This window comes from Lagopus muta, chromosome 32 (genome assembly GCF_023343835.1).
Source record: "Lagopus muta isolate bLagMut1 chromosome 32, bLagMut1 primary, whole genome shotgun sequence".
Taxonomy (NCBI): Eukaryota; Metazoa; Chordata; class Aves; order Galliformes; family Phasianidae; genus Lagopus; species Lagopus muta.
In genome coordinates this window covers 715,557-733,761 of record NC_064464.1, presented here as the reverse complement: position 1 = coordinate 733,761, position 18,205 = coordinate 715,557, and the positions used below count along the sequence as shown (strand labels likewise).

Genomic DNA, 18,205 nt, shown 5'->3' with positions numbered 1-18,205 from the left:
GTGCTCATCCTCCAATCTCAGAGACTTTGCTCCAGCCCCATGAATCAGAAACCCCACCGTGTCCTTTTCCTCCTTCCCCCCACAGGTGATCTGAGAGAGAGAGCAGTTGGACACTGGCCCTCTGCACAGCTTGGGCTCTTCTCCAGAGCAACCTGTGTGCGCAGCCATCCTCCAGCTGAGCAAGGGACAGCACGGGGCAGGTAGGAACAAACCTAGTGAACAGAACAGCTTGACTCTTCTCTAAGTGACAGTAAGGGAGTTTTACCACAGTGCACTGACTTGCACTTACACCTGGAAAGCAAACATGAAGATATTTACAGTTTCATGATTTATTTTGTGGGGAATCCAAATCCAAAAATAAAAAATGCTCTTTCCTCTTCTAGAGAGCAAGGTGTGAAGTTGACTTTAGTCAGTGGGAGACTGCTTACAGCAAAGCTTTTTATTCCATTTATTCATACAGGACTTGAAGAAACAGAGCATACTGCAAATTGATTTGAAGTCAGGCTCTCCCCTAACAAAATGACAAAATGTGAAGAGGTTTGGTTCTGTGCTGCTCTCTCTCTCCCTTGCCCAGCATGGCAGTATGAGGTCTGTGATTCTGATACAATGGACCCATCTCTGAAAGATGGAAAAGAAGGATGAGATGAATCCCATCTCCTTCCCTTCCCCTGGGTGGTGGACAGTGTTCCAATTTCATGTCTTCCTGTGATAAACAGAGAATATCCCCAAAGAGCCACTGGACAGAATCTGAATAATTGAAAACAGGGATCCAGGTGCAGAAAACGTCCCCTTTCAAATCTAGGGGACACTGATGGAAACTTCCACATCCCCAAAGGATTAGAGCAGGACTGACGGCTCTGGAGTCTTTCTTACCAACAACATGTCTTACCCTCCTCTCACAGAACCACATCCCCGAAGGCAGCAGATGCCCAACAGCAGCTCCATCAGCCAGTTCCTCCTCCTGGCGTTGGCAGACACGCGGCAGCTGCAGCTCCTGCACTTCTGGCTCTTGCTGGGCATCTACCTGGCTGCCCTCCTGGGCAACGGCCTCATCAGCACAGCCGTAGCCTGCCACCACCGCCTGCACACCCCCATGTACTTCTTCCTCCTCAACCTCGCCCTCCTCGACCTGGGCTGCATCTCCACCACTCTCCCCAAAGCCATGGCCAATGCCCTCTGGGACACCAGGCACATCTCCTACACAGGATGTGCTGCACAGGTCTTTTTCTTTCTCTTCTTCATATCAGCAGAGTGCTGCATTCTCACCATCATGTCCTATGACCGCTACGTTGCCATCTGCAAGCCCCTGCACTACGGGACCTTGATGGACAGCAGAGCTTGTGCCACCATGGCAGCAGCTGCCTGGGGCACTGGGCTTCTCTATTCTCTGCTGCACACTGCCAGTACATTTTCACTGCCTCTCTGCCATGGCAATGCTGTGGATCAGTTCTTCTGTGAAATCCCCCAGATCCTCAAGCTCTCCTGCTCAAACTTTTACCTCATTGAAGTTGGGTTTATTGTACTTAGTGTTGTAATCTTATTTGGGTGCTTCACCTTCATTGTGCTTTCCTATGTGAATGTCTTCAGGGCCGTGCTGAGGATGCCCTCTGAGCAGGGACGACACAAAGCCTTCTCCACATGCCTCCCTCACCTGGCCGTGGTCTCCCTGTTTCTTAGCACTGGCATGTTTGCCTACCTGAAGCTGCCCTCCATTTCCTCCCCATCCCTGGATCTGGTGGTGTCATTTCTGTACTCGGTGGTGCCTCCAGCAGTGAACCCCCTGATCTACAGCATGAGGAACCAGGACATCAAAGATGCTCTCTGGAAACTGATGACAAGATGTGTTTCAGAAGCAATGAACTGCCCATCTTTATCTACATAGGACTTGTAATGCAGATTTTAACAGAGTCAAAGTATCTTTTTTTTGTTTGTGTTTTCATTAAGTGTAGTTTGGTGATCCTTGGTGTCCCTTCCAACCCAACCATTCTGTTTTATGATTCTACGATTCTCATAAGGCAGGCCATATTGTTAGTATATAAATAACAAAACATTTCCATTTCAAATATTTTTTCTTACAGTATTCATTAAAAAACAAACAAACAAACAAAAATGAGAGGAAGAAGAAGAAGAGGGACAAAACCATAAAACTACTGGGATATTTAAGATTGTTTTTCTGTAGCTAACACAGCAGTCTGGTCAGATGGCAGCAGTTGTGATTCTTACTGAGGTCTCAAGGTGTGCAGCAGAGATTTTTGATGAAATTTTATTCTGCCTGTACTTCCCTCTTGACAATCTTTATGCAAATCCTGTGTGTTCTGCCAACAAGCAATGACACAAATAAGGTGTGATTGTGAAGAGAAGGGGCTGAGATAGGGATTATGAGAGTCTGTTAAAGAGACACGATCAGATTTTTGCATTGAATATCTGATTACAATTCCACACATTTCACTTGAAGATTTTCCTGTCATGTGTTTATATCAACTGAAAATGGTCTCACAAACATAAAGATGCTCCAGGGCCTCAATGTCTTCTTTGCAGTGAAGGGCCAAAAAGTGAACACAGCACTGAAGTTGCAGCCTCACCAATGTGAGTACAGAGGGACAATGACTTCCCTACTCCTGCTAGCAGTGCTATTTCTGATACAAGCCAGGGTGCCATCAGCCTTTCTGGCCACCTGGGCACACTGCTGGCTCGTGTTTGTCTGAGCATCAACCAGAAACCCCAGGTCCATTTCCTCTACAGTCTTCCAGCCACTCTGCCCCATGCCTGTAGCATTCTTTAGGGTTGCTGTGGCCAAAGCTCAGGACAAAAGCCTTTTGGGGTGGTTGCAGCACTGGGAACAAAACAACTGTTGGAAATATCCAAATAATTTACCAGGACGGTATCTCTGATAAAGCAGAGATCTCCATCCTGCCCTATAAATCTCCTGCAAGCAGGAGAGCACACAGAAAACAGCATTCCATCATTTTGCCCTATTACTTGATGCTTATCTCTTTGTCCCCTGGTTCCTCATTGGCTGAGTGCTTCGGGTTCACAATCTTCCCAACACTCAACTAAATATACGGATACTGGCTAAATATCAGTTTTCACTAGGTAAGCATAATCTCTAATTAGTTAACTTCTCACACTTGCTCGTTCAACACTTGGTCATTGTTTCTGGACATCTGCTCATCCTTGCATAGAGATAAGTTTGGAAGGAGGATAACGAGGAGTATCTTGATGCCTGCTGTTGCATCCCAACCTACCCACAGAGCAAGGCAAGCCAGCCTTGTGTGGAGGCCCTGGCTTCTTTGATGTTTGTTAAGTCTGTTTTCCTTTTGCTGAGGGTCTCTTATCCAAACAGAATAGCCCTACAATATGGACATGTATGTAGTACATTGTCATGGATTTGACCAGATCAATCTATGTCCGTGACAGGGGCGACAGGCCTCTGCCCTCCCCCCCCCACCCCAGTCCCACAAAAATGGGAAGGAAGGAAGGAAGGGAGGAAAAGAACAGCGGCAACAATCTATGGAGGAAAACTTATTTTACTATAATATTAGAATACAAGATAACACAATAGATACAATTTAATTGCAATTGAGATTAATAAATCAGACAAGATGAGAGAGAGAGAGTTCCCGGGACCGATTCAAACCTGAAAAGCTTGGAACGGCTAGGAAAGCACCCTCCAGCACCCACTGCAAGGCAGCAAGAGAGCGCCCCCCCCACCCGGAAGGGCCAGATCCCGTGACTGCTGTAATGTACAGGGATAGGTAGCTGGGATTGGGCAGTGACACTTTAATGCCCCGTACACTACATGATGTTTTGATGTGGAATACTGAAACCCAAAAACAACAAAAAAAAAAAACAAAAAACATAGAACCATGACATTCCACCCCTTATTCTACATCGTTACATCATGCTTAAAATATATATACATATATACAAACAAACAAAAAATGATTAAAATGCACACATGTCTATATACATATACATAGAATTAGTAACTGCACTCCCCCGGCATCAAGTTTCCTTGTGGTACACACTGGACATCCCCATTCTTCTGCATCACCCACCAGGTGGATCCTGGTCCCTGGGCAAAAACTGTACCACGGAGAGGTTTGCCCTTTCCAGAAGCTGGAAGAACCCAAACTGCCTTTCCTAACATGTTCTTTACATGTACAACAGGGACTTTATCTCCCTCTACAGTATGTAGAGAACTGGATTGGTTAGGACCATCACGATTAATAGATCCTCTGGTATTGACTAACCAGGTGGCTTCTGCCAAATGCTTCTCCCAGTGCTTAAATGTTCCGCCACCCAGTGCTTTTAGCATCGTTTTTAACAATCCATTGTATCGTTCAATTTTACCAGAGGCTGGTGCATGATAGGGAATATGGTAAATCCACTCGATGCCATGATCTTTGGCCCAAGTATTTACAAGAGAATTTTTGAAATGAGTCCCATTATCTGATTCAATCCTTTCTGGGGTGCCATGTCGCCACAGGACTTGTTTCTCGAGACCCAAGATGGTGTTTCGGGCGGTAGCATGGGGTACTGCATATGTTTCAAGCCACCCAGTGGTTGCCTCCACCATAGTAAGCACATAATGCTTACCATTGCGAGATCGTGGCAAGGTGATATAATCAACCTGCCAGGCCTCCCCATATTTGTACTTTTGCCATCGCCCTTCCTCCCACAGAGGTTTCATCCTCTTGGCTTGTTTGATGATGGCACATGTTTCACAGTTATGAATGACCTGTGCAATGGCATCCATAGTTAAGTCCACCCCTCGGTCTCTAGCCCATTTGTATGTTGCATCTCTCCCTTGATGACCTGAGGTCTCATGGGCCCACCGAGCCAGAAATAATTCACCCTTGTTCTGCCAGTCCAGGTCTATTTGAGCCACCTCAATTCTGGCAGCTCGGTCTACCTGATGGTTATTTTGCTGTTCTTCAGTAGCCCGACTCTTGGGCACATGAGCATCTACATGGCGCACCTTCACAACCATATTCTTTGTTCAGGCAGCAATGTCTTTCCACAGTTCAGCAGCCCAAATAGGTTTACCCCTTCTTTGCCAGTTATTTTGCTCCCACTGCTGTAACCACCCCCATAAGGCATTTGCTACCATCCATGAGTCAGTGTAAAGATAGAGCACTGGCCACCTCTCCCGTTCAGCGACATCTAAGGCCAGTTGGACAGCCTTTACCTCTGCAAATTGGCTTGATTCTCCTTTCCCTTCGGTGGCCTCTGCAACTCGTCGTGTGGGGCTCCACACAGCAGATTTCCATCTGCGATGCTTTCCCACAATACGACACGATCCATCTGTGAACAGGGCATATTTCTTTTCATTCTCTGGTAGTTCATTGTATGGTGGGGCTTCTTTAGCACGTGATACTTCTTCTGCTGGTGGTGTTCCAAACTTTTTACCTTCAGGCCAGTCCATGATGACTTCTAGGATTCCTGGACGGCTGAGGTTCCCCATCCGTGCTCGTTGTGTAATCAGTGCAATCCACTTACTCCAAGTGGCATCAGTAGCATGATGGGTGGAGGGAACCTTTCCTTTAAACATCCAGTTCAGCACTGGCAGTCGAGGTGCCAGAAGGAGCTGTGTTTCAGTACCGACTACTTCAGAAGCAGCCCGAACCCCTTCATAAGCAGCTAAGATCTCCTTCTCAGTTGGAGTGTAGTGCTCTTCAGACCCTCTGTATGCCCGACTCCAGAATCCCAGGGGTCGGCCTCTGGTCTCTCCTGAGGCTCTTTGCCACAAACTCCAAGTGGGACCGTTCTCTCCAGCAGCAGTGTAGAGGATGTTCTTTATACCCTGTCCCGTTCGTACTGGTCCTAGGGCCACGGCACGGGCTATCTCCTGTTTAATCTGTTCAAAAGCCTGCTGCTGCTCAGGGCCCCATGTAAACTCATTTCTCATTCGCGTCACATAATAAAGGGGGCTTACAATGAGGCTGTAGTTTGGAACATGCATTCTCCAAAAGCCCACTGCACCCAGAAAAGATTGTGTCTCTCTTTTGCTAGTGGGTGGAGACATAGCAGTGATTTTGTCGATCACATCTGTCGGGATGTGACGACGGCCATCTTGCCACTTTATACCTAGGAACTGAATCTCCTGGGCAGGTCCTTTCACTTTGCTTCGCTTAATAGCAAAACCAGCACTCAGAAGAATTTGGATCATTCGCTCTCCTTTTGTAAAGACTTCTTCTGCTGTATCGCCCCACACAATGATGTCATCAATGTACTGCAGGTGCTCAGGAGCACTGCCCTGTTCCAATACAGTTTGAATCAACCCATGGCAGATGGTCGGGCTGTGTTTCCACCCCTGGGGCAAACGGTTCCAGGTATACTGAATGCCCCTCCATGTGAAAGCAAACTGTGGCTTACATTCTTTGGCCAAAGGGATGGAAAAGAAGGCATTAGCAATGTCAATGGTGGCATACCATTTGGCCGCTTTTGACTCCAGTTCATACTGGAGTTCTAACATGTCCGGCACAGCAGCACTCAGTGGGGGTGTGACTTCATTCAGGCCACGGTAGTCCACCGTCAGCCTCCATTCTCCACTGGCTTTACGCACTGGCCATATGGGGCTGTTAAAAGGCGAGTGAGTTTTGCTGATCACTCCCTGGCTCTCTAGTTGACGAATTAACTTATGAATGGGGAGCAAAGAATCCCTGTTGGTGCGGTACTGACGCCTGTGCACCACTTTTGTAGCAATTGGTACCTGTTGCTCTTTTACTCGCAGCAGCCCCACAACAGATGGATCTTCTGACAGGCCAGGCAAAACAGACAGCTGCTTAATGTTGTCTGTGTCCACAGCAGCTATTCCAAAGGCCCATCGATACCCCTTAGGATCCTTGAAATGCCCCCTTCTGAGATAATCAATACCTAGTATACATGGAGCCCCTGGGCCCGTCACAATAGGATGTTTTTGCCAGTCCTTACCAGTGAGGCTTATCTCGGCCTCCAACACAGTCAATTCTTGAGAGCCCCCGGTCACTCCAGAAATATGGATTGATTCTGTCCCTTCATGACTCGAGGGCATCAGAGTGCACTGTGCACCAGTGTCCACCAGGGCCTTATATTTCAGTGGTTCTGATGTGCCAGGCCATCGAATCCACACAGTCCAATATACTCTATTATCCCTTTCCCCCCCCTGACTGAGGGCAGGGCCCCTCTATTCATTACCTGTGGTAACTGGAGCAACTGCACTGGTGGTAGATCTGCCTTGTAATTCTTTCACCCGGGCTCGTAGTACAGGAGTAGGTTGACCGTGCCACTTCCCCATGTCTTCTCCATGGTCACGTAGGTAATACCATAAGGTAACTCGCGGTGTATTATTCCTTACTTGAGCCGGAGAGCGTCTGCCTCTAACAGCTGAGATTTTTGATCGTGCACGTAAGAAGGAAGGTTCATCGTCTTTAGTTAGGTGGGCTTGCATACATTTCATCATCTCCTTCATCTCCTTCAATAGACTCATTTGATTATCCTGACCTTCATCCAGCGTCTCTGATACTGCTACGGGTTTGTCACGGTTAATCAGTTGAGACACTTGCTCCGTCATTCTTGATATTGCAGCAACGGCAGAATGAATTGGGGACAGCAATTGTTCGTAGTTTTGGAGCGTAACAATTAATTCATAAATTAAAGGTGTTCTCTGTTGTTCCTGGTATCTGTCACACGCTGACGTTAGTGTAGCGGCATATTTGTCCGGCGCTGTTGTCACGATTTTCTGCCATATCTCAGGCGTTGTCCTCACTCTTTCAGGGTCGCGGTTTTGTTGTGGGTGGTTAGGAACAAAGTCAGGGTCATACAGCATTTCCACCACGCCTATTTCCCTCAAATACTGGATACCCTTTTCAACTGTATCCCATTTTTTCATTGCAATCTTCAAGCTATTTTTGAAGGGATACTTTTCCTTCACAGCTGTTAACACTCGTTCCCAGAGGGAGGCAGCCTCATCCGAACACCGACTAATTCCTCTATCAATAGCTGGATCTCTGGCAATGGCACCTAGTTGGCGAGCTTCATTACCATCCAGAGACAAGCTATGGGCCCCACTGTCCCAACAGCGAACCAACCAGGAAACAATACTTTCATTCAGGCGCCGTGTGAACTCCTTTCTTGAACCTTGGATTTCAGTCATCTTTAGAGGCCGGCGAGTAGTAATAGAGACTTCCTCTTCATCACTCTCTTCTGCATGTCTCTTAGTTTTCGCTTTTGCCTTTCGCGATGGTGGTGGTTCTGAGGAGGGCCCCTCGCCTGGATCTTCCTCCTCCTCCTCCTCTTCTCTTTTTCGTTCAAGACGCGAAGACACTCGTTTCCATTTCTTGCCCTCCACAGGAGCAACCGGTATTGTTACTGGTGTCTCCTTTGATTGATTAGATTTGACTTGGGGATTTTCCCCTTTGGCTTGAACCTCAGCTCGGAAACTCTCTCTCTCCCGAATGGTATTATATAGGGCACGATAAGCACAAGCCAAACCCCAAATAAGTTGTACCTCCTTAGATTTATGTAAGCCGCATAGTCCCTGATTCAAATACTGGCTTAGTTTCTCAGGATCCCACAGGTGTTCAAGAGTAAAATCCCATGACACTGCGGGTCCCCATGCTTCTAAGACCTTTCCTAAACCTCTCCATATCCCCTGCCAGTCATCATTCTCTAGTTTTGGAGAAGACTCCTTTCCCTTAATACGAATGCATAGGAATACATTCAGGAGAATTGATGACACGCACACCAACATGACTATTAATTCAGGATTCAAAAAACGTTTGACAAACCGAGAAGAAAACCCGGAGACTGGTCTGAACATCGTGTTGTTTGTAAAATTAGCTATTCCATTTGGAATGTAGTTGTTAGTGAAATTAGCCATTCCTTCTGGGATGTAGTTGTTTGAGAAATTAGCCATTCCTTCTGGGATGTAGATGTCAAAGTTCAAATCATACCACATTGCAAATAGGTAAAACATAGGTGTCTCCATCAGTGCCCTTAGATAGTTATATATGGATGCAATTCCAAAACACACAAGTGTGAGATGGATTATTGGCCAGTAGGTTGTGACTAACACCATTGCTTTAAATCCTTTACCCAGCACCCCCACGATAACGAATGGGTTCATCGCTGGTGCTTGCTACAAAAGGGTTAATGAATTGAAGCTAACAAGAGGAGGGGAAAAAAAAAGAAAAAAGGCACTACTCAGACTAAGTAGTGCTCAAAGTTTACAAATATCCCAGAACACTGGCAGTACGCCTAATCTTTCAAGGTCAGGTTTTCCAGCACAGAAACCTGAACTACTGATAATGCTCCCTAACGAAGCTCTCTAAGAGCAGAGAGAAAAAGAGATTCGTTCAAAAAGTTAAAAAGCAGTCGTGCCCCACGTTGGGCGCCATTAATCTGTCACGGATTTGACCAGATCAATCTATGTCCGTGACAGGGGCGACAGGCCTCTGCCCTCCCCCCCCCACCCCAGTCCCACAAAAATGGGAAGGAAGGAAGGGAGGAAAAGAACAGCGGCAACAATCTATGGAGGAAAACTTATTTTACTATAATATTAGAATACAAGATAACACAATAGATACAATTTAATTGCAATTGAGATTAATAAATCAGACAAGATGAGAGAGAGAGAGTTCCCGGGACCGATTCAAACCTGAAAAGCTTGGAACGGCTAGGAAAGCACCCTCCAGCACCCACTGCAAGGCAGCAAGAGAGCGCCCCCCCCCACCCGGAAGGGCCAGATCCCGTGACTGCTGTAATGTACAGGGATAGGTAGCTGGGATTGGGCAGTGACACTTTAATGCCCCGTACACTACATGATGTTTTGATGTGGAATACTGAAACCCAAAAACAACAAAAAAAAAAAACAAAAAACATAGAACCATGACATACATGTAAAGAGCATGTTGGGAAAAGCAGTTTGGGTCCTTCCAGCTTCTGGAAAGGGCAAACCTCTCCTCTGTGGAACTGTTTTTGCACAGGGACTTGGGTCCACCTGGTGGGTGATGGAGAAGGATGGGGATGTTCAATGTGTACCACAAGGGAATTTGAATTTCGGGGAGTGCAGTCAGTAATGCTATGTATGTATACATATATATATGTATATAGACACGTGTGGCTAACGCATTTTAATTATTCTTTTCTGTATATATGAATATACATTAAGCACAATACAGTGAGGTAGAGTAAAGGGTGGAGTGCCATGGTTTTATGATTCTTGTTATCAGTATGCCACATCACAACAGAGTTAATACTCCAGTTCCGTGGACTGACAACTTTCTGGATACCTGGTTCTGAGAAAAGAAGAAGAGCTGCACATCCCAGGGGACTTTGCATTCAGAGAGGAAGGTAAGCCATGGGAGGAAGTCATGGGATCTCTCCCTCTCTCGCTCCCTGGCAGTGCTGTGGTGCTCCCCACCCACACGCCTTCAGTTCAAAGTAGAACGTTCAGTTTCGGACACTCTCTTTCTTATTTTATTTGATTTATTCACCTCAATTTCAATTAGATTGTATTATATATTGTGTTACCTTGCTTCCCGATTTCACGTTTAGTAAAATTACGTTTTCCTCCTTAGATTGTTGCAGCTGTTCTGTTTTTGGGCCCAGCTCCCATATTCCTACCCTTCCCCTTTTCCCTTCCCATTTTGGGTCCAGAGGCCTACAGACCTGCTGCCTCCTGTCATGGGCACAGATTGATCTAACTAGCCCTTTCACAACCATAGAGACCCACAGAGACTCATAGGGACCCAGAGACCTGTAGGGACCTATAGAGATTCATAGGGACCCATCAAAATCCATAGAGACCCATAAAGAGTCCTAGGCACCCACTGAGATCTATCAAGACCCATAGAGACACATTGAGACCATTGAGACCCATAGAAATCCCATAGAGACCTACTAGGACTAAGGTAGAGAGCCACAAGGACTCATAGGGAATCATAGAGACCCACACAGACCCATAGAGACCCGTACTGACCCATAGAGACCCATAAGGCCCCTGCTTTGAGGACTGGCAGTAGGAAGCACATCACGCCCAACACACACAGGGAGTGAAGGGTGCCCAGATTTGCAGCTCCTGGTTAGATAACAGTGAAACTGACACTCAGTGTCCAGACACAGTCACCAGTTTTAAGGCTAATCTGAGCACTATGATTATCTGTAAGCTACTGGCACTTCTACAGTTATTTCCTTGTGCAGCTACACTTTGTGATGTTCTAAGAAACCCAAGTAAGTCTTGTGTTACTTAACATCTTTATGAGAGGAAGAGAAAGAAAAGAGAGAGACAGAGTTGGGTCAGGAAAGAGAGAGAGGGACAGAGAAAGAGATCACAGGTCTGGGTTCCAGCTTTGATCCAGCCAATGGAGGTGGGGGGGGCTTGGCTTGTGAGCATGTTTGACCCATAACTTTGTAGCATGGAAGTCTCAAAACAGAACCTCAAGGATCTCTCTGGCATCCTTCTTTGGCTCCTCAGTTTACAGGTGGGCCACCCAGGGCTGTGAGTGAGTTGGCAATAAACAAGTCCATCAAAAACAAGTTTGCAGTCAGAAATTCCATTAGCACAGTGAAAACATTTTGGACAGAACAAGGCTGTGTCATTTTTCATAGGATTCCCTCCTCCCCCAACTCTGTAGCCTTCATCCTGTTGACATGGCAATGCTCTTCCAAGCCTTTGAGCCAACTCCAGGCACACCACAGGCAAAGTGTTTTTTGTTGGTCTGCTACGTAATGCAGGACCTGAGGGCTGACACAAATGCAAGGAGAACGGAGAACAGCGTGGTGGTGCAAAGAGAGCAGCAGTGAAAAGACCACGTCCTGCTGCTGCCCGTGGCTGTGGCTGCAGGGAAGCAGCAGCACAACTCAAAGGCAGCAGAGAGGGAGCGCCCAGCGGGTGGTGAGGGGCAGCCCCACAGACACCAGGGCTGCTGCTCCGTGTGGCTCTGGGCTCTTGGTTCCTGCACCGCTCCTCTGAGATACAGATGATAGTCTAATTTTTTTCTTACTGTTTTTATTATTTTAATCTTCTCAAACAGTCTACTGCTTGAAGAGCAATAAAGCTTTCAGAAGTAAGAAAAAAAATGTAGATGGAAAATACCAATCAATAGTATTATGTAAGTGGAGTAAAAACTATTGTAAGTATTAAAAATAAATGAGGAAAAAATATATGAAATATTACATGATGCCATTCCTAGCTTTTCTTGAGTTTGTGGTACTCATGTGAAGATAATGAAGATAAAATTAATGCTGAAGAAAACAATATATAAAGAGTTTCCTGAGGGTATCTTTGAGCTCCTGATTCCTCATGCTGTAGATGAGGGGGTTCAGTGCTGGAGGCACCACTGAGTACAGAAATGACACCACCAGGTCCAGGGATGGAGAAGAGATGGAGGGGGGCTTCAAATAGGCAACCATGGCAGTGCTGAGAAACAGGGACAGCACAGCCAGGTGTGGGAGGCACATGGAGAAGGCTTTGTGATGTCCCTGCTCAGAGGGCATCCTCAGCACGGCCCTGAAGATCTGCACATAGGACAGCACAATGAAAATGAGACAAGCCAAAAAAATACAGGCCCTAAATATGATAAGTCCAACTTCTCTGAGGTAAGAACCAGAGCAGGAGAGCTTGAGGATCTTGGGGATTTCACAGAAGAACTGATCATTGCCATGCCATGGCAGAGAGGCAGTGAAAATGTACTGGCAGTGTGTAGTAGAGCATGGAGAACTCCACTGGCCCAGGCAGCTGCTGCCATGGTGGCACAAGCTCTGCTGTCCATCAAGGTCCCGTAGTGCAGGGGCTTGCAGATGGCAACGTAGCGGTCATAGGACATGATGGTGAGAATGCAATACTCTGCTGAAAACAGAGATGCAAACAGAAAGCGCTGGGCAACACATCCTGTGTAGGAGATGTGCCTGGTGTCCCAGAGGGCATTGGCCATGGCTTTGGGGAGAGTGGTGGAGATGCAGCCCAGGTCGAGGAGGGCGAGGTTGAGGAGGAAGAAGTACATGGGGGTGTGCAGGCGGTGGTGGCAGGCTACGGCTGTGCTGATGAGGCCGTTGCCCAGGAGGGCAGCCAGGTAGATGCCCAGCAAGAGCCAGAAGTGCAGGAGCTGCAGCTGCCGCGTGTCTGCCAACGCCAGGAGGAGGAACTGGCTGATGGAGCTGCTGTTGGGCATCTGGTACTTCTGTGCACCAGGACCTGTTCAAGGAGGAAAGAAGTCAAAGACAAGTCTTTCCATATGGGGAGTGTTTCTTCAGCTCGTTTTAGAATGTATCAGATATAATCACTTCTAATGCAGCAGTGCCGATCAGCATCTGAACTGTAATGCCTAAAATATGTGCATCAAAAGTAGAAGTTCTTTTGATCACTTTTTCCTACAAATTCTCATCCTGCTCACCACGCCTAAGGAGTGCTTGCTGAAGTCTGAACAGCTGTAAGACCTGAGATGCAAAGGGATTCACTGCTGCTTAGTGCAGGGTAAGGGGAACTGACTGACTTTATTTCTACTTGCTCTGAGCTTGACTACTTTGCAGACACAAAACAATTGCACTCCCATAAAATTCTGAAGTCAGATCCAGCTCAGAAAACAGGAGTCCATTGCCCATCACTCAATATTTACCCTTTCTCAACGTACTTCAGCAATCCCTCATCACCACACATCCTGCAATCGAAACCTAACATTCATTTCACCAGCCCCACATCATTTCCTTGCATATTGCATCTCTGCTTCTTTCACTGACTTTGACCTCCAGGTTATGGGAAGGATTTGCATTCTGAAGGTCAGCTCACAGCTCTGAAGGACACCTCAGGGAGATGTGTCCTAATGATGGCATCTCATTAAGGAAAAGCCAGCTCCTTCCCAGCCTCACAGACTGCGTTGCCCACAGCCCCAGGCAGTCGCTCTCAGTCCCTGTGCACTGCAGAGGGGGATGGACACGTGCCTGGGGAGATGCTGCCCTGCCTGCACAGGAGGTGGTTCGTGCTTCGGACCCCATGGTCACGAGGGCAGAGGTGTTTCTAGGTGGGATCTTGCTCAGAGGAAGGTCTTTTACCCACTGAAGGGAGTAATTCCCTGATCACATCCCTGTGGTCTGCAGATTTTCATCCTGGGGGCTGTTTTCCTCTCATTTCCCTGACTGCGCATACAGACACCAGCCCAAACACACTGCATTCCTATTTGCTGTCCAGAACCCACCCTGTTTGCAGGGCACTAGCTAAGTGCATGTTCTTTTTTTCAAGTGGAAAAGGAAACCTAAGAGAACTCCCAGGGTTTATTGAATTACCCATAGTGAGAGACTTACCGTGCCCATGGCTGAAAGCAATGCTCCTGCAGTGAGGTCGCAGCCTGCTCACACCCAACACAACCTGTAATCCCTCTCTCCCTTCTCTTCTATCTCCATGTCACCTGCAGAACGTGCCCCTAGTACTGATGCACAGCACAGGGGAGCTGCTCTTACTCAGAGCTGTCACCCCGCAGCACTGCCCACTTGTAGGAGCTCCCTGTGTCCCAGGAGCCCGGCTCAGCTCAGAAGCAGAGGACGTCATTTTTCTTTTTTTTTCCCCACTGATCACTCTTGAGAAAACCCTGGGTCTCACAGCCAACAGCTCCTGAAAGGCAGCAGTGTCATGATGGTACGTCTAAATCTGCTGAATTTAGCACCAAATGTGCAGTGGACATTGAATAATTCCAGACATATGGTTAGTCCTACCAGAGAGTGTTTGCTGTAACAGAAGGGCACACAGACAAGGACAGGGAGGGGTGGACTTCCCCTGGGCAGGGCAGTGATCCAGATGAGGCAGTGCAAGCATCTCAGCCCTGGATGGAAATCCTACGGCTGAAATGGGATTCTGCTCCCCATGGACCCACAGGAGTTTCAGGGATTCCTCTGGTTCAGTTCAGGAGTGCACGAGGAGTTGCCTGCATGTGAGCTCCTGCTCTGAGTCCTTGGTCCTTCAGCGGGGAGCCAGTTGCTCACACACAGACCCTGGGTGATGACCTGGGGTGCTGCTGGATGTGTGCTATTGCTTGTGAAGCGTGTGGGATATCCCTGAGAGAGACACCTCCTTCCTGAGCATCAGCTGAGGGCCAGAGAGGGCACAGAGCTCTTCTTGGCCATTCTAAATGACAACAGACCCTTGTATTTATGGCACTCAGGTGTGCCTCTTTTACCCGTCTGCATGGAGCAAGCAGAGTTATGCAGCTAACTAAATGGATGAGCTCATGAAAGAAGAGGCACATCTTTCTCTGCCCTCCATCTGCTGCATATTCTGCAGCTCAAGAGCTAACTACAGAGCTGACACACATCTTTATTCTTCAACTGATGACAACTCAGTTTTCTTTGGGCCTACATGTGAGTGGCATCAGAAGCAGCCGAGTGCCACGCCAGTTCCCTGGGCTGCCCAGAACAATCACATGCAGCTGCAAATGCCACACAAGGCCTTCAGGAAATCCATGCCCGAGGAGTGTCTGTGCTGCTTGGACAACTCCAAGCCTCACAATGGGTCTAATGAAGGTGTGCCACCTTCTGAACAAAAATAACATAGGTGCACTAAATCCAATTATGCATTCTGGATAGGTTGTTGCCTTATGTGTTTTCACACTAATGAGAACACCAACACATGCTGAGCTAGAAATGTTGGTGGAGTTGTAGGCCTGAGCTCTTGTTTGGACCACAGGGACACGGTGAAATGACTTGCACAACTGGACTGTAGCACAAAGGGTATACAAAGACTTTATGGTGGATGGGTGAGGAGCCAAGGAAGGGCGACTGTGCTCTGTGAGAGTGACCAATGCCCAGCGTCCACCGCTGCTCTGCCCTGCTGTGTATTTGATGTCCCTCATCCTCCAGGTGTCTCCAGCTCTCCTAAATCAATCACCATGGTTCAGGCCATGTTTTTTAGCAAGCCATCTGGACACATGCTCTTCCCACTGCTCTCCAGATTTCCCCATCCCTAGCTCACTCTTCACTCAGATTCCTCCCAACTATCTGCCTGATTTGTGGCCTTTAGAAAGATTACTATGTCACGGAGTTGACCAGATCAATCGATGTCTGTGACAGGGGCAGCAGGCCTCTGCCCTCCCCCTCCATCCCACTCCCACAAAAAATGGGAAGGAAGGAAGGGAGGAAAAGAGCAGCGGCAGCAATCTATGGAGGAAAACTTATTTTACTATAATATGGGAATACAAGATAACACAATATATACAATTTAATTGAAATTGAGATGAATAAATCAGACAAGATGAGAGAGAGAGAGTTCCCGGGACTGAGTCAAACCCAAAAAGCTTGGAACAGCCAGGAAAGCACCTCCAGCACCCACTGCAGGTCAGAAAGAGAGCGCCCCCCCCACCCGGAAGGGCCAGATCCCGTGACTGCTGTAATGTACAGGGATGGGAACCTGGGATTGGGGCAGTGACACTTTAATGCCCCGTACACTACATGATGTCTTGATTCAGTGGAATACTGAAACCCAAAAACAAAGACAACATAGAACCATGACACATGCCTCCCCATATTTGTATTTTTTCCATCGCCCTTCCCCTCAGAGAGGTTTCATCCTCTTGGCTTGTTTACTTGTGGCACATGTGTCACAGTTATGAATAACCTGTGCAGTAGTGTCCATGGTTAATTCCACCCCTTGGTCTCCAGCCCATTTGTATGTTGCATCTCTTCCTTGATGGTGTGAGGTCTCATGGGCCCATCAAGCCTGAAATAATTCACCCTTGTTTTCTGCCAGTCCAGGTCTATTTGAGCCACCTCAATCCTGGCAGTTCGGTCTACCTGATGGTTATTTTGCTGTTCTTCAGTAGCCCGACTCTTGGGCACATGAGCATCCACATGATGCGCCTTTACAGCCATATCCTTTATTTGGGCAGCAATGTCTTTCCACAGTTCAGCAGCCCAAATAGGGGTAAACACCCCTTCTTTGCCCGTTATTTTGCTCCCACTGCTGTAACCACCCCCATAAGGCATTCGCTACCATCCATCAGTCAGTGTAAAGATAGAGCACTGGCCACCTCTCCCGTTCAGCGACATCTAAGGCCAGCTGGACAGCCTTTACCTCTGCAAATTGGCTTGTTTCTCCTTTCCCTTCAGTGGCCTTGCAACTTGTGGCTCCACACAGCAGATTTCCACCTGCGATGCTTCCCCACAATACGACACGATCCATCTGTGAACAGGGCATATTTCTTTTCATTTTCTGGTAGTTCACTGTATGGTGGGGCCTCTTTGTTGGAAATATCCAAATAATTTTCTAGGACGGTATCTCTGATGAAGCCGCTTTTATTCACAATTGCAGTGGAGGGCCTCCTGCAAGCAAGAGAGCACCCAGAAAAACAGAATTACATCTTTTATTCCGTATTCCCCGATGCTGATCTCTTTCTCCCCTAGTTCCTCATTAGCTGAGTGCTTTCGGTTCACAATCTTCTCGACGCTTCACTAAACATGCAGACACTGGACAGACATGAATCTTTGCAGCCTAAGCATAGGTCTGTAATTAATTAATGAACTTATTCCACACTTGATACTTCTTTTGCAGATATCTTCTTGTCTTCCCTTCCACAAAGACAAGCTTGGGAGAAGAACAGAGGGGAGCATCTTGGTGCCTGCTCATCACATCCCAAACTTCTCACGGAAACAGACAGTTCAGCCTTGTGTAGAGGCCCTGGCTTCTTTGATGTTTGTTAAATCTGTTTTTCTTTTGTAGGGAGTTTCTTATCCTAACAGAACAACTCTACAATATGTTTTCTAATCCCTAATACTATACACACATTGTTTGGAACATTTAACAACTATTACAGTTTCGCAAGAAAGAATTAACATATAAAACATAATTCAGTAACAATGTTTCTAAAACATGCTGCCCACATATACAGTATTTTACTTCTTATATCAACTATTTCTAAGGATGTTACAGAATACGAATACATTGTGTTCTACTTCTTCAAACCAATTGCTCTTTTTAATATCAAATGCAGAAACAACAGTAGAGGAAGAGTAAATCCAGAGTAAAGAGTGTGCAAACCTGCTAGAAAGTGTGAGTAAAACCCAGAGAAAACTGTGAGTAAACCTAGAGTAAAGTGTGAATAAACTCAGAGTAAAGTGTGAGAAATATCTGGAGTCAAGTGTGCGTAGGCCCAGAAGAGAGAGCGTACACACCTGGAGTAGGGTGTCAGTAAAACCTGGAGAAAAGTGTGAGTAAAACCAGAGTCAAGTGTGAGTAATGTTG

At 47.0% G+C, this 18,205-nt stretch overlaps 1 protein-coding gene and 2 pseudogenes across 1 annotated transcript; 1 reads left to right on the top strand and 2 right to left on the bottom strand.

The window, feature by feature from the left end:
* LOC125686165 (protein MANBAL-like) overlaps positions 1-18,205 on the bottom strand; it is a 115,159-nt pseudogene that overhangs the window by 73,485 nt on the left and 23,469 nt on the right.
* LOC125686131 (olfactory receptor 14J1-like) lies at positions 113-1,882 on the top strand. The gene is made up of 2 exons (XM_048929809.1): positions 113-200; positions 903-1,882. The coding sequence occupies exon 2, from the start codon at positions 926-928 to the stop codon at positions 1,880-1,882; it is 957 nt and encodes a 318-aa protein (XP_048785766.1). The 5' UTR covers positions 113-200; positions 903-925.
* On the bottom strand, positions 11,869-18,132 carry LOC125686143 (olfactory receptor 14J1-like; annotated as a pseudogene).

Excerpts from the sequence above, each read along its gene's own strand:
- LOC125686131 (XM_048929809.1), top strand. The coding sequence starts at position 926 with ATGCCCAACAGCAGCTCCATCAGCCAGTTCCTCCTCCTGGCGTTGGCA.